This window comes from Schistocerca piceifrons, chromosome 4, assembly GCF_021461385.2.
Source record: "Schistocerca piceifrons isolate TAMUIC-IGC-003096 chromosome 4, iqSchPice1.1, whole genome shotgun sequence".
In the NCBI taxonomy this organism is placed as follows: domain Eukaryota; kingdom Metazoa; phylum Arthropoda; class Insecta; order Orthoptera; family Acrididae; genus Schistocerca; species Schistocerca piceifrons.
The window spans coordinates 293,000,907-293,017,306 of record NC_060141.1 but is presented as its reverse complement, the minus strand read 5'-3'; the positions used below and the strand labels follow the sequence as shown (position 1 = coordinate 293,017,306).

At 40.7% G+C, this 16,400-nt stretch overlaps 1 protein-coding gene across 1 annotated transcript in view; it reads left to right on the top strand.

Moving 5' to 3' along the window:
• LOC124796280 (integrin alpha-PS5-like) overlaps positions 1-16,400 on the top strand; it is a 566,708-nt gene that overhangs the window by 316,697 nt on the left and 233,611 nt on the right. Inside the window, exon 11 of the mRNA XM_047260397.1 lies at positions 13,443-13,622. Coding sequence (XP_047116353.1) covers positions 13,443-13,622 — 180 coding nt within the window. The remainder of the gene's footprint in view (positions 1-13,442; positions 13,623-16,400) is intronic.

The window sequence follows — 16,400 nt, the reverse complement described above, 5'->3', positions numbered from 1 at the left end:
TTGATGTCAGTGAAATTGGCCGGTAATTATGTGCATCCAATTTTCTCCCCTTTTTATAGATTTCTATGACCTGGGCCTTCTTCCAGTCCTTTGGAACTTTCCACTGTTACAGTGATCTCTGATAGATGATGGATAAGAATGGTGCTATATTTGTAGCATAGTCAACATAAAATCTTACTGGGATACTTTCTGGGCCAGAGTCCTTCCTGGCGTCTAAGGATGTTAACTGTTTTACAATCACAAATACTTTAAACACTATGTCAGCCATCCTTATGTTTGTTCAACAGTTGAAAGGGGGAATGGTGCTGCAGTCCTCTACTGTAAATGAGTTTTTGAAAGCTAAATTTAGAATTTCAGCCTTCTTTTTATCATCATCCGTTACATTATTTTTAGAATCTGCAGACAAAATATTACTTTCAAATTTGTTAGAAGAATCTCTCATTGACCTTTTGACATCTGCTTTCATTTTGCATAATTTCTGTTTGTCAGTGGGGATGCAACTACATTTAAAGTGACTGTGCAAAATGCTCTGCTTTCTCAGCAACTTCCTAATATGTTTGTTGAACCAAGGTGTATCCTTTCCCTCCCCTATATTTTTGCTAGGCACGTACTTCTCTAGCATGTGGTGGACAATACCTTTAAATTCCGACCAAAGATGCTCAATATCTTTGAGTCCCACGGTGAATGCTTGGAGCTGACTATGAAAATATGCATTAATAACACTTTTATTTGCTTTCCCAAACAACAAAACTCTATGCTGTTTCTTTGTTTTTTTTTGCAACTTCCACAGAGCCACAATGACATTATGGTCACTAATATCTTCTTCTAGATTAACTTCCTCCAAAACATCAGGTCTGTTTATGACCAAGATATCTAATATGTTCCCATCTTGAGTTGGTTTTCTAACCAATTGCTCAAGGTTGTATGTTGATAGCACTCCTATAATAACTTCACACAAGATTTTGCTTCTGCCCCCTGTGATAAATGTGCAATTTTCCCAGTCAGTGGATGCCAGATTAAAGTCTCCACCTATAACTAATGGATAATTTGGATATTTATTTCCTATGTACTCAAGACTTTCCCTGAAATGTTCTGCAATGCTTGTTGTGGATGCTGGTGGTCTATAAAAACATCCTAATACAATGATCACTGCTTGTCTGATTGACAACTTTATGCAGACTATTTCACAGTCTGACCCAGTACTGATCTCAACTGCATTTAAACAGCTTTTAACTGCAAAGAACACACCACCTCCCATAGCAACAGTCCTATCCTTCTAAAAATTGTCCAATCTGAGTTGAAAATTTCACTACTATTTATGTCTGATTTCAACCAGCTTTTGGTACCTATTACAATATTGGCATTACTACTCTTTATTTTGGAGAGTAACTCAGGGATCTTGCAATAGACACTTTGTCAATTTACTAACATGAGATTTAGCATATTTAAATCCTTTGGAATGACCAGTCCAGAAGAACTAACAATTTTTATGGTTGGTGCATCCACATCGGTGTCATGAACTGGTAATTTTTCAGGCTAATGGCTTCTTTCCCTTGGGGAGGAACCTAATCTAAAAAAAAAAAAAAAACCATGTGCACACCACAAATAGAATTAATATTCTCAACACAACACTTTTATTCAACATCCACGGTCGTCCCGTAATGTAAAACTGCACCACACACCTTCCTGTCACTCCTAAACATTGTTCACACTCACTTGTGACAGTCATTTGGTATTAAAGTCTACCTATTTGTGGCTGCAGCCGGCCACAGAAGACCATATTATAATACAAATGAGGCCCATGTTATGATATGGAAACAGAAAATGACAGCAGTACTCCTAGTGGTCGGACATGAAGTTCCAATACAGGAAAATATGGCATATAAATTTGTGTTGTTGCTTTGCAAAATAAGAGTATTAGGTGGTAATATTTTTAATTTAAAGTTTATAGATGGGCCTGGTGGTTTAGTAGTGAAGTTTTTATTACTTTGCAAAGTAATACATTCAAGAAATCTCATCAAAATATAATCTTAACTCCTGACCTCCTGAGGTTCACAACATGAAATATTTTGTAAATAACATTGTGGGTGCCTTCTGACTGTATAATTATTTATTTGTAAATCCCATATTGCAATTTTGACCATGTGGACATTATCAGGTGAAAATAATTTGGCACATGTGACAACCAAATAAATCATCTGACATGACAACCCAACTCATAAGCTGACTTTGTCACAGTCTGTTCCTGATTATGACGTTAATGTGTGTATTGCCCTCTTTGAACTGCGTTGTAAATATAACATTTGCACTGCATACTATTAAATTTTTTCTCACATCCTTAATATTGGGTGAAGTAAATCATTCCATATTTGTTTTAGTTTCATATGAAGTAGGAGTTTGTTTCATTGCATAGTAATCTGTGGACTCATGGCTGTTTATTACTGCTTTTGTATGCAGTAATAAAGTGTTAACTGCTCAATTTAAATTTGTTTTAATTATATTGCTCATATTCTATGTTATTATTGTTCACATCCATTTTTCATAATGTCTCGTATTTAAAGGTGATCTCAGAAATTTTCGCTGCAAATAGTGTTTTTTAGTACATGATTTCTGCTAAAATGTATTGTTTGAAGTCCTGGTTAATAATGTTTGAACACATTAGTATTAATGCTGGTGCATTTCTGGTATTTGCAAGGAAGAGCATTCTTGTCACTAAGAGTACAAAGCATACTCACCTACATCTACATCTACATCCATACACTGCAAACCACAGTGAAATATGTGACACTCAGTGGCAAGAAGCAATACCATTCAAAGTGGAATTACATACTCATTCTGTCACAAGATGTAATAAAGTTGCATACCAATTCTGCTAAAAGCTATCATGGATTTCTCCATTAAATGTGAGAAAGTACAAGAAATGAATGCAAACAATAATAAAGTAGAATTTAAATCAAGCTGTTCACACATGGATTCATAAGCAGTAACAAATTTAGGCTCTCTTTAAGTCCGCAGAACACCATGCAATGTAAACAACTTCTGCTTTACATGAAACAAAAACAAATATAAGAGTTCGAACTTTAATAGTGGCAACTATTTATTTACACCTCGTACAAAATAAATCCATGTTTCAAAGTTGTACTGACCTTCAAAGTAGTCACCAGCATTGTGTATAACCAATTGCTAGTGATGTGGAAGTCGTAAGATACTCTTAGCAGTGCCAGTTTGGTCAATGTTTCACAATATCTGTCTAAGGTTATAGTCATCCCAGGTTGCATGAAATCAATGAGAGTATCCCCTTATAATCCCAAAAGAGTCACCAAAACTGCAATAACCCAATGTTTCTGTAAAAGTTCTTTCAATTGTACCTTGAGAAGCTTCAGGAATGTGTTCAACAAGTTCACGGACAGTGAGCTTCTGATCTTTGAGCAGCTCACTGTTGATCTTCTGGGCAATCGCATCTGAAACTGGTGGTCTTCCAGTCCATTCTTCATTGTGAACTTCTTTCTGACACTCAGCAAAAGCCCTGCACCATTGGCAAATGTGCTGAATGGCCATGCACTCTTCACCATAAACCTTAGTCAGTTGCCAATGAATCTCCAAGGGCGGTAACTTTCTTGCGTGGAGAAACCGGATTACTGCATGAACCTCACACTTGGGGGGGCAGTGATCAACACTTCCATCTTTGATGGCTGCCAAGCCAACACTGAGCAACTTAGCGAACTGTGGATGGGCAGGCTCGAGGGTGGGAGAACCAGTGCATACGGCACTGTTGTTGGATTTACCCTAGCACCTTCCCTCGAGGCTGTAGCTCATTGGGAACCTTACTTTTGGTACAACCCTTGTACAACTGGATTCAGACTCACCCACAACAAGACATATTGCAAAACATTACTAAATGCATTCTCCAAGAACTACCTTGGACAGGTAGTTCAGAACCTCACTCATGCTGGAAATACACTGCGGGGAGGGGGGGGGGGGGGGGGGGGACAAAACCAGTAAAGAGTTGTGTGACAGTTGATAGGCATGTTTCTACATCTGAAAGATGATGTCTATTTAGATTTCATGCCACTTGCATAGGAGTGGCACTAGTAGCACCACTATGAGTATAAGGATGTGAATCAGATTTGCTTTAAATACACACTGTAACAATTATGAGCATGAGACAGGATGTGGTAAGTTGATGTTAGCCAAGAAATTGTGTAAGGCAACAAAGACACCATTATCAGCACCTCACTGAGTCTGAACAAAGTCATGTAATAGGATGATGAGAAGATGAATGGTCCTTCTGTTAAGTTGCCAAAAGACTTGGCAGGAATGTAGGCCCTGTAGATGATTGCTGGAAGTGGTGATCACAGGAACATTTGATTGCAAGAAGACTGGGCTCCAGATGACCACATGACAGTGCTGGCAGTGCTGGTCATGTAAATGTATGGTCACAAGAAGACTGGCTATGTGGCTCTGCTAACAGGGAAGACCATCATGTTCTCCGTATGGCTCTGGCACATTGTGCTGCATCTGCAACAGCAATTTGAGCAGCTGTTGGCAGCACAGTGACAAAACAAACTGTTACAAATTGGTTGCTTCAAGGAGAGCTCAAGCTAGGTGCCCTGTAGTGGGCATTTCGCTGAACCCAAACCACCATCATTTGCGAGTGCAGTGGAGTCAGGCAACAGCTCATTGAAGGGCAGGGCAGAAGTATGTTGTGTTTTTTACTGGAACCTGGTTCTGCCTCTGTGCCAGTGATGGCCGTGTGTTGGTTAGAAGAAAGCCAGTTGAGGGCCTGCGGTCAATCTGCCTGTGTGCTAGACACACTAGTCCTATACCTGGAGTGGGGTGTGATTTTGTATGACAGTAGGAGAACTCTCATGGTTATCCCACACATCTTGACTGCTAATTTGTACATCAATCTGGTGGTTCGACCTGTTGTGCTGCCATTCATCAGCAGCATTCCAGTGGGTGTTTTCCAGTAGGATAACACTTGTCCACATACTGCTATTGTAACCACGCATGCCCTACAAAATGTCAACATGTTGCCTTGGCCTGCTCAACCACCAGATCTGTCTCTAGTTGAGGGCTTATGGATTATCAATGGACAACAACTCCAGTGTCATCCACAACCAGCATTTTCTGCCTCTGTATTGATTGACCAAGTGCAACAGCCATGGAACTCCATCCCACTGACTGACATCTAGCACCTGTGCAGCACAATGCTTGTGCATTTGCATGCTTGCATTCAACATTCTGGTGGCTACACTGGTTATTAATGTACCAGCAGTTCACATTTGGAAAGGCTTATCTTGTGTGTACATTAACCTGTGGCAGAACTGCCAGAAAATATTAATATCTTTGCTTTTTTGTACTTCATTTTACTTACTTTGGTTGTTGACTAGTTGGTGTGAGACATTAGTCATGACTGTTACCGTGATTGTCGAGAACTACTTCTTTGTGTTTTGATTTATCTTGTGCCAGTAAAAATATTACATAGTGAAAGTAAATGGTGGTTTCTGTGTTGTAAGTATAACACTCGCCATACTGGTGACCTCCGACATGCAACATATGTCCGATTCGACAATGTGGCCGTTTACTTCGACATCTCCACATCGATCACCTTCTGCTCCTTTTGGACTACAACATGATACTAATGGTGCCTCTACACTGCCTTCCCATGGTTTCCTACACACAACGCCACCAACAACTGGGATAAAATTGGAAGATAAGTACAACGCCGTGGAGTTCTCTCCGTCATCAACAATGCTGTTGTGGAGTTTTTCAACACCGTCAGTGATGTCACCTGCTATGAAATCTTTTTCTATGTTCATCTATAACAAACCAATCATGAGTGCTGTGCCTAAATTTGTGACTCACAGTGCGTCATATGTACAACCTCCTGTGACATGTAGTGTGCAACAGTGCCCCAACACTATGAACCTCACAGACTTTTCGAGCCCACAGGTCACTTGGAGCTCCCCATATATTGCTGATAAATCGGTTTTGGACACATTCTCTCCCCACCCACTACAAGACTCACTACAAAAACAGATGGGTACAAATTTCAGTGACAACAATTACTGGTTGGACAGTCGTTGTGCCCCGATTGTTTCCACAGCCCCGGCTGCGCCTGCCGCGCCTCCCGTGCCAGCCGTGTTTAAACCAGCCACTGTGAACGCTGCGAGTGACAGCTTCATAAACACTCTGCCACTTCCATCTGCTGCGTTATCAAATCTGTTACATCCACAACACAAGAGTGAGAAAATTTCTAAATTACCATGGTTCACGACGGACAACCCGCATACATGGTTTATTTTGGCAGAGACTATATTCACCACCTTAAACATTGATTCAGACAGTGCTAAATTTATTGCACTTATTAATGCCCTAGAGGACCACGCTGAGTGGGTACAGGACTTAATGCTGTCAGCGGCCCCCGCAAATCGTTACGCACTGGCAAGACAACAGATCTGTGTTATACATACTGCAAGATGTACATCTCAAAGACTCAACTCCTTCACAACTGTGGCAACGTATCAGAGCAGTGTTTGATAGTAAAACTATGCCAGATGAAGCTTTACTTTCTTTCTGGGCTGCAAAGCTGCCGCAAGCTATCCAACAGCAGCTCCTATCACACGATCAGGAACCTCTACAGGTGAAATTATTGCTGGCCGACACTGCATGTAAGATAATCAACAGAAGAAAGTTGTCTATGTGTGCCTGTCTCGATATTATGCCTCCCCCCCATGGCAGAGGCCGATCTTTCCAAACCAACAAACAGAATACACTGGCTGATCACCAGATTCCACGCCGTCCTTCACCGTCCCATACCACAACTTCAAGTGACGTCCTTCACCCGGTAACAACACAGGATCAGCAAGTTTATCCTCTCTGCTGGTATCACTCTGTTTATGGTAATACAGCCAGGAATTGCTGCTCACCCTGTGCAATGCACCCAAACACACATGGTGGGCCGCTATAGGCGCACCGGTCCCCACTGTGATGTCAAGTCATCTAACAGATCACAGGCTAGTACTTCCGAATTATTCTCCCGGACGTTTGTATATCCAGGATATAGCTTCTCAGAAATGGTTTTTAGTGGACACTGGTGCTGATGTGATCATCATTCCACGTTCAATGGTCACTTCTACAATCATGCATTCGCCTCACCAAATCAGAGCAGCCAACAATTCCTCATTAAAGGTTTATGGTGTAACGCAACTTCGCATTTACCTCGATGATACACATAATTATGAATGGACATTTTCGGTAGAAGAAATCAATGTGCCAGTATTAGGATTGGACTTCTTAACTGCTCATAACTTTCCTTTGGGCTTAATTACACCTGCCCTCTGCTCAGTGGATTTTGAACAAAAATTATTGGTGAGATTTTCCCCATCCACGCTGACAGAATGCAGCTCGAATATGTCCTGTCAACAAGACAAAGAGACAGTTTCTATTCTATCTAAGGAGGTCAAAGCTGCTGTAGTGAACTTAGTTACACAATGCCTTGAAATTGACCAACTGTCCGAAGACAATGCAAAGCTACTTCAACGTTGTGATGTCCTGACTGATGAATTGTGCGGGTTTAGAGAGGAGATCAAGATTAAAAGTAATAACATGCACAAAACTACATAGGACCTGCATACTGCACTGCTGTTTATACGCAGCCACAGCAGCGCCTGCCACGACCCGGACAGCGAAGATGGCAACCCGCCCAGCAAACCCCCACCCTGCACTTCACCGTCTGCCTTTCATCAAAACACAGAGGCGACAGCTGTTTCAGGCGACGCCACACATGCGCGCACAATGGTTCCTTCATGCAGTAACACCATAGTCAATGGAACCCCACCAGCTGTCGCACAGCGCAGCTCCGCGGACAACACTGCAGCTTTCACTGAACTACCGTTCAATGATAACTTATTTTAGGTTAGTTCCCTTTCATACTTACCACGTACCGACGATAACATTTCTCCTTCCTGCATCCCTCCACGTATTTTGGACACACCTATTCACAAAATCAAGGCCATTACTATGGGCATCTGTCACAGGCTTATCACAACTGAGGTACCACCTCTCCGATCTCGCCCCCGACGCCTCAATGCAAAAAAATTACCGCTGCCAAAGAACGTATTAATGCACTTTTACGCTTGGGTATAGTCCACCCCTTGGACAGTGCGTGGTATTCCCCAATACATGTCATTCCCAAAAAGGTCAATTCATTTCGACTCTGTGGAGACTATAGGCGTTTGAACGCCAGAACAATACTTGATAACTACCCTGTTCCACATCTCCATGATTTTTCACAATCCATGTTCGGTGCCAATTTTTTCTCTGTGTTATACTGCAAAAAGTTATATCATCAGATTCCGATGCACCCAGAAGATATCCTCAAAACTGCTATCATCACCCCATTTGGACTATATGAATATTTGTTTATGTCTTATGGATTGAAGAATGCCGCCCGGACCTGGCAAAGATTCATTGACATCATTCTATGTGGCCTTAATTTTTGCTATGCCTACCTAGACAACATTATTATTTTCTCCACAACTGCTGAGGAACACAAACAACACCTTCAACAGGTTTTTGATAGATTGGCTTGACACGGAGTTGAGATTAATCATGACAAATCCCCACTGGAGAAGCCAGAGGTTATTTTCCTGGGACATTTGGTCAATACTGAGGGCATTCATCCCACCTCAGATAGAGTACAACAAATACTTGACCTTCCCCTCCCTCAAACCTATAAAGAGTTACGTAGATACCTTGGAATGGTAAATTGTTTTAGACTCCACATTCCACATGCGGCATCTCTTCAAGCCCCTCTCACTGAGGCCTTAAAGGGAAAGAATACCACAGGTGACAGACACATAGAATGGGATCAGACCATGCAGTGAGCTTACAACTCGCTTAAGTATGCCTTGGTGAACGCTATTACCCTGTCTCACCCTCACCCTGGCGCCTCCCTGACTATAACCACAGACGCTGGCGATAATGCCATTGGTGCAGTTTTGCAACAGACCCTACCAACAGGTACTACACCCCTCCGTTTCTTTTCAAAAAAGCTCACTGAAGCGCAAAGAAAGTGGTCCACATTTGATCATGAAATTTACGCCATTTATGAGGCCATAAAGTACTTTCGTACAGATATTGAAGCCCGACTTGTGACAGTTTACACAGTTCACAAGCCCCTTGTCGAGGCTCTCCGCAAACCAGCATTAGATGTACTACTCAGAAGGTTTCGTCATATGGATTTGGTATTACAATATGTTTCAGACTTTCAATATATCAGGGGTAATGACAATGTTGCAGCAGACTTACCTGTCACGCCTGTCCTCCCTAAAGACAGCTATTGATCCTCACCGCTTACACGAGCTCCAGCTGTCTGACCCAGAGATACAGCACCTTCTCTCTGACTCTGATACTTCCTTACAAATTGCTCTACTTCCCTTCCCTAATGATGATTGCTCTTTGTATTGTGACATTGAAACAGGTCATCCTTGTCCTATAGTCCCTAAAGTTCTTAGGAAAGATGTTTTCGACACAATCCACAATCTTGCTCACCCGAGCATTCACGTGACTACGCACCTCATACAGAGAGATACATTTGGCCTAATGTAAAAAGAGATTGTAATCAGTGGGCAAGAGCATGCATACCTTGCCAGAGAGCCAAAATACACAAACATACTAAGCCCCCATTAGGCAAATTTACTGTGCCCTCAGGTAAATTCCGTCATGTCCATTTAGACATCGTCGGTCCATTACCGGTATCTAACAACTTGCGTTACTTACTGACCATGATAGATCGTACCACACTTTGGGCCAAGGCTATCCCTATCGCAGACATTACGGCCAACACTGTAGCTAACGCTTTTGTCCACCATTGGCTTTCTCGTTTTGGTTGCCCTACTTCACTTACCACAGACCAGGGGAGACAGTTTGAATCTAATCTGTTTATTTGCCTCTGTCAACTGTGTGGTATCAACAAATCCAGAACTACAGCCTATCACCTGCAATCTAACGGCCTAATAGAATGATGGCACCGTACCCTGAAGGTTGCTCTCATGTGTCATTCTTCCTCTTGGACTGAGGCACTCCCCTGGGTGCTTTTAGGTTTGAGGACGGTTTTCAAAGAAGACCTTAAAGCGTCAGTTGCTGAGATGGTATACGGAGAAAACCTCACACTTCCGGCGGATTTTCTTGGTGATCCTCCTCTACTTCCCGAGGATCAACTTCCCGAGTTGGTACGATAGGTTCGACAGTATATCACCAAGTTACGATTTCGCAACCTCGATCGCATGCTACCCCTCTGGTTTTCATTCACCCACACCTCAGTTCTTGTAACTACGTGATGCTTAGATAAGACACCGTGCGTCCACCCCTTACTCCACCCTACACTGGTTCATACCGGGTCCTGTCACGCTCTGAAAATGCTTATACGATCCTCTTTAAGAACAAACCATCTGTTGTGTCCATTGAGCGCTTGAAACCAGCATGGATCCTTAACTACACCGACATACACAATAATGAATTTGTTTTGCAGAAAACTTCAGAGGCCTGTCCTCGCCCTTCTCCACAAGCTAATCAAACACTCTCTGCAAGTCAAGGCCCCCCTCTTTTATACTTCACGCCTCCGAGTGCCAGCAGTAATGAACTAGTGTTTCAAGTGAACTTGAGTGACTATGATGTGGACTCTATAAAAATACAACTTGTAGACACTTTTCTTTTTTTATTTGAAATTCAAAACAATTCTATGCCATCTGACCAGAAAGACATTAAGCTATTACAGTGCTTCATTGTGGCTCCTGGTACTTTACAAAATGACATTTCAGCCTATGTAGACTCCAATAATGTTTTATTTATAAGAGTAACCCCCCCCCCCCCCTTTCTCTTTCGCCTTTCCTGAATCCTCCTACCCCTATTGCTATCACCCGTGCTGGCCACACCGTACGGCCACCTCTCAGACTTCAAGATTACATCATGCCTTAAATGTTTACCTTCCCTTTATAACTTGAAAATGTAGAGGAGATATGGCTCAAGTTTAAAAGAGTAGCTGACAAACCACGGGATAGATTTGTAATTAGAAAAACTGCTTATGGTGGGAAGGATTCTCCATGTTGGGGGGATTCTCCATGGTATACAGTTACTGTAAAGAAGCTTGTAAAGAGAGACTATGATTAAAAAAAAGGATAAGCCTATAGAAGGGAAGAGGCTGAATGATAGACATTTGGCTGTCAAGAGGACAGTAGCAGAATGTAATTTTGTCATATGATGACATGATGGAGACCATGGCTGTTGTTTGAAGACAAATGTTGATGATGTTAGGACAGCAACCAGCCACAAATTTACATTCAGTTCCTTTATTCAAAGGATACCGTTACCAGTTTTGAATCATTGTGATTCATCCTCAGACAGTTTACACACTTTCTTTATGACATGTGGTGTGTTTTTTTATAGATTAATTGCCATGAAACGTTGGTTTTGAGGGTCAGTTTTCATAATATTCGTCCAACAGATGTAAATGCATTCCCACTGCATTCTTATTGTTGCACACGTAAATTGTTCTCACTGAACACTTTAGATTTGTCACTGAGAAGATTTCTATCACACACCACATGTTTTGATACAAACAGGGAATCACATCAGTCAGGTATTTGCTGTGTTCCTTGACTTCTGAAAGGCATTTGACTCAGCATTTCACATAAGCTCATTACCAAAAGCATGATCACATGGAGTATTATACGGTATTTGTGACTGGATTGAGAATTTGTTGGAGGCTAGGACACGGCATGTTATCTTGAATGGAGATTCATCAACAGATGTAGAAGTAACTTCATGCATGTCATAGGTAACTATATTGGGACTCTCGCTGTTCGCATTGTATATTGCAAACAATATTAGTGGTAAAATCAGACATTTTACAGATGATGCAGTTACCTGTAGTTCAGTATTGTCTGATAAAGGATGATTATATAATTAGTCAGATATTGATAAGTTTCAAATGCAAATATTGGTAACTTGCTTTAGATGTTTTTAAATATAAAGCATCACACGTTAAAAAGTGGAAAGAGTAGTATCCTTTGGACAACACATCAGTCATTCGCAATTTTACAAGGGGTACTTGGAAAGTTTTGTAATACAGCTTTATTTATTTAAGTTTTTTGATGTAATTTCTGCCACACTGAATACACCTCTACATCTTTCAAAACCAATTCCTAAACCAGTTCTCCCAAGTTTCTGTAGGAAGTAAGGCACACTCGTTGGCCCAAGCCTTCAGGAGGTCTTCATCACTTGAAAACTACACTCCTTTCAACTTCATTTTCACATGCAGGAACAGTGAAAAGTCACAAGGAGCAAAGTCTGGATTGTAAGAAGGGTGGTCAAGGAATTTCAGTCCTTACCCCTCAAATGTTGGTGCATAGTTTGGTGTGGTGAGCTGGAGCATTGTCGTGATGGAGGAACCAAGTGTCCTTTCTTTACTTTGGTTGCAGGTTCTTAAAAGACTGGTTGACTTTGGGCAGGCACTATGTCACCTTCAAAGACCCAAACTTTGTTTTGAGTCTTAGTCAGTGCATCATAATACTACAGCCAAGTCTTGTCACCTGTCATGATGTTATCTGTGTACTGTTATTGTTTCTTAGAAAACCTCTTTAACATCTCCCAGCACTAAGTCAAACATCGTGTCATCTGCTCTTCCATGAGTCTACATTCAGAATTACAAAATTCTCAAAATGCAAATAAATTTCATGGAAATTAAGAAATAAATCAAATCAAATCTCATTAGTCATAGCATTCACAGAGGCATTTAAGTAGACTATCGACCTGCACTCCATATGGAAATGGAGTGGGAAGATGTCCCAAATTGTGATACAGTGAGGTACTTTCTGCCATCCAATTCACAGTGATATGCACAGTATTGATGTAAATGTAGATGTATGTGTAGATACCAGCATAGATAATTTCCCACTGACAGTCCATGGCAGTCTATTGACTTATTTCCTTACTCACTATTAATATTTGTAAAATCAATTACATTTAAAAAATAGATTTGTCTTTTATATCTTTCTGTTATTGTTTACATTTTGGAACTTCATTGTTGAACCTGAATTTTTTTTATATGATTCTTTTAAATAGCTGTGCTCTCTCACAATGTGTCCCTGATGTAAGAGTTACAGTGAAATAAAAACATTTGTTTAAATGAGTGGGAACTGTGTGTATAAAATTAACTATTTTATATGGATATTATCATAGTGTAAAATAAGTCTGACTTTTCCACTCTTTTTCTTGTATCTAAAATATAATATCATTAACATACAACTTATTTTATGAATGTGATGTAACGCAAATGAATCTGATAGTTTAACAAAGTTTAACCTAGATTTTTCCTGCATGTTGTTTATTTATACACAACACAAGATGCCTAGGATTTACAGTGAGTATTGTTTCAGATGTAGCTGTTGGTGCTCCATATGAAGACAATGGACGTGGTGCAGTATACATCTATAATGGAGGTTATGAAGGTCTGAAACTGTCACAAAAAATTACTGCTGCCCTTATTTATCCACATCTTCGAGGTTTTGGCATTAGTCTTTCAAATGCAGCAGACATAGACAGTAATGGTATTAAAGGTAAAACTTACATACCTGGAATGTATTTGTTAGTAAAATTCCTGCATTAGCCTCAGCAAACACTATGATGTTGTAATGTGTGGCGCAGATTATTTTAATACATTATATTATGATGTGTTTTGTTGGTCATGAAATTTTACAGAAGTTGACCCAAGGTGGGAAAACCCTAATTACTGAATAATTACTGAGCATCTCACTGAATTTTGTCTCGGAAACTGACATATGGCTGGGAGAGCAGTGTGATGACTACATGCTCCTCCATATCCGCATCCAGTGACACCTATGGCCTGAGGATGACACAGTGGCCAGTTGGTACTGTTGGGCCTTCATGACCTGTTCAGCAGGAGTTTAGTTTAGTTCTATCCCACTGAATTATATGATAATTACAAAGGAATTTCCTGAACCTCAACACAATATATTCATTCATAACAATTTACTCTGTCAGTTATAAGAGGAGAGAATGAACTTTCCAATGCAATTATGTTATCACACATATGGTATTTCTCTCTGTCTGTGTTGTGACTCAGCATGAAACATTGCTCTGTATTAACAGTCAGAAATAGTGTGAGCAAATACATACAGCGAACTGTGAAGACATCAGGCATGAATGGATAAAATGTTCTCAGCTCTCTTGCTACAGCAACTTATGTACTGTCCCAAGCTTTCACTAATCACCTTCACAACCTTCATCAAAGACAAATAACTAACTGTCAAAAGTAATTTAAAATTATTCTCTATACATGTATTAATCAGTTTTTGATCGGTGTAACAAGAGGCATGTTGTATCCAAAAGTCCAATTCCAAAAGCTTTCTTCACCATGCAAGGCATTTTTCTCCTGCGTGTTTAACATTAAAACCACTTTGCTTCTTGACATGTGAAAGTAGTTGCAAATACATTGGAGAAATTATCAAATAAAGTTATGTTCACTTATTCCATGAATATGGTGGTCAAGGGCTGAAGTTTATTATCTCTCTCTCTGTAATAATCAAACAATGGAAGATCCAGGATGGAATGTAACAATATTAGAGAAGGAAAGTTGCTACTCACCATATAGCAGAGATACTGAGTCACAATAGGTACAACAAAAAGATTCACACAATTATAGGTTTGGGCCTTTTGACAAAGGCATTAACGGCTGAAAGCTATAATTGTGTGAATTTTGTTGTTGTTGTTCCTATTGTGACTCAGCATCTTCACTATATGGCGAGTATCAACTTCCCTTCTCTAATATTGTTTATCTGTAATAACCTCTATGCTTTAACAGGCACATGCACTTTCTGAGCATAGTCTCCATTGAGCTGCACACACTTGGTAGGCCCTCCTCGAATACCTTTTTTCGGAGTCTTTCACGTGTATCACAGTACAGCTGCTCACACCTGTGGACATATATGAAATGATGTCTGCTCAGGGGTTTTTCATAGCCCTGAATAGGTGGTAAGGGTCCAAGTCAGGAGAATATGGTGTATGTGGCTGTACCTGGAGCACCATGTCGGTAATGGAAGCCTTGGTCATCTGACTAGTTTTTGGGGATGAGTGTTGTCATGTTGCAAGAACATTTGTTCTGCCCATTTTCCTGGGCATTTCTTTTGAATTCCATGGCACAACCTCCAAAGAGCCTTCACATCACTGTGCTGTTAATAATGGTTCCTGGTTCCAGCCAGTCAATCAGGAGGATTCCATCCTTCCAAAAGACTATCATTATGTGTTTTCCCACAGAACATGCCGTACAGAACATTTTCAGCAGGGAATGGCCTGTATGTGGCCACTACATTGATTGTGCTTCAGTCTGTGTCTCATGGCACTGGACCCAAGTCTTGTCACAACTCTGGACACAAAACTTTCTGGATCCTTATGGTGGTTTTGAAGGAGATCACTGCACATGTCCTTGTGCTGTTGTGTTTGTGCTGCATTCAGTGATTTGGGCACCCATGTAGTGGACACCTTTCCAAGCTTAAGATGTTTGTTCATTGTGAGGTGCAGAGTGCTTCAGTTAAGTCATGTGACCGTCAATAGTTCCGTGGACCTGATGCATTTATTCGCATAGATATGATTTCCACTCTTGAGATGCGGCCTGATATTACCACAGTCTCTTTTCTACCAGCACTGGTTCTTTCTCCTTTGATATGTGGCCAATTTTCTAGCCTTATGCCCAACTGCACAGAATTTTTTGTGGTGCTGCATATTCTCCACTTAGTGCTGCCAATCACCTGTGAATATCTGAACTGTTTACACCCTCCTTCAACAGAAACTTCATCATCCAGTGCCGTCCTTGATGATTACACTCCAAGATATTTGCTCTTGAAATGAAGCAGTTGGGAAAATGGGCTGCACTGTGTGCTTATAATGATTGTCTTGTAACCAGTGAGAGGATAAAGTACCACATACTTATGACTGTAATGGTGCATCAGATGGCATACAATGAATGATGGGAATGAATAAAGTGTCAATCAATATGGATCACTCCTCATAGGTAAAAAGGCCTGTGACTACTTCATAGGCCATGATTTGTGAAGTAACCATGCCAGAAATAACTTATTAGCAGTTGGCAAATTGAGAAAACCTAAATGTGGGAGATAGCTGGGTCATAGTAGAACAAAGAAAATAGTAGGAAGGCTGTGGAGTTTTGAGGTACAATTCCACTGTTGATCTCATGACGTCAGTATAGAGGCATTGCAAGAAAAGAAGTCCAAGATCACATTCACAATATCGTTGTGTGATCCTGCATTTCAAATGAGTAAATACCCATGCTTAAATTAAAAGAAAAAGCAACATTACAC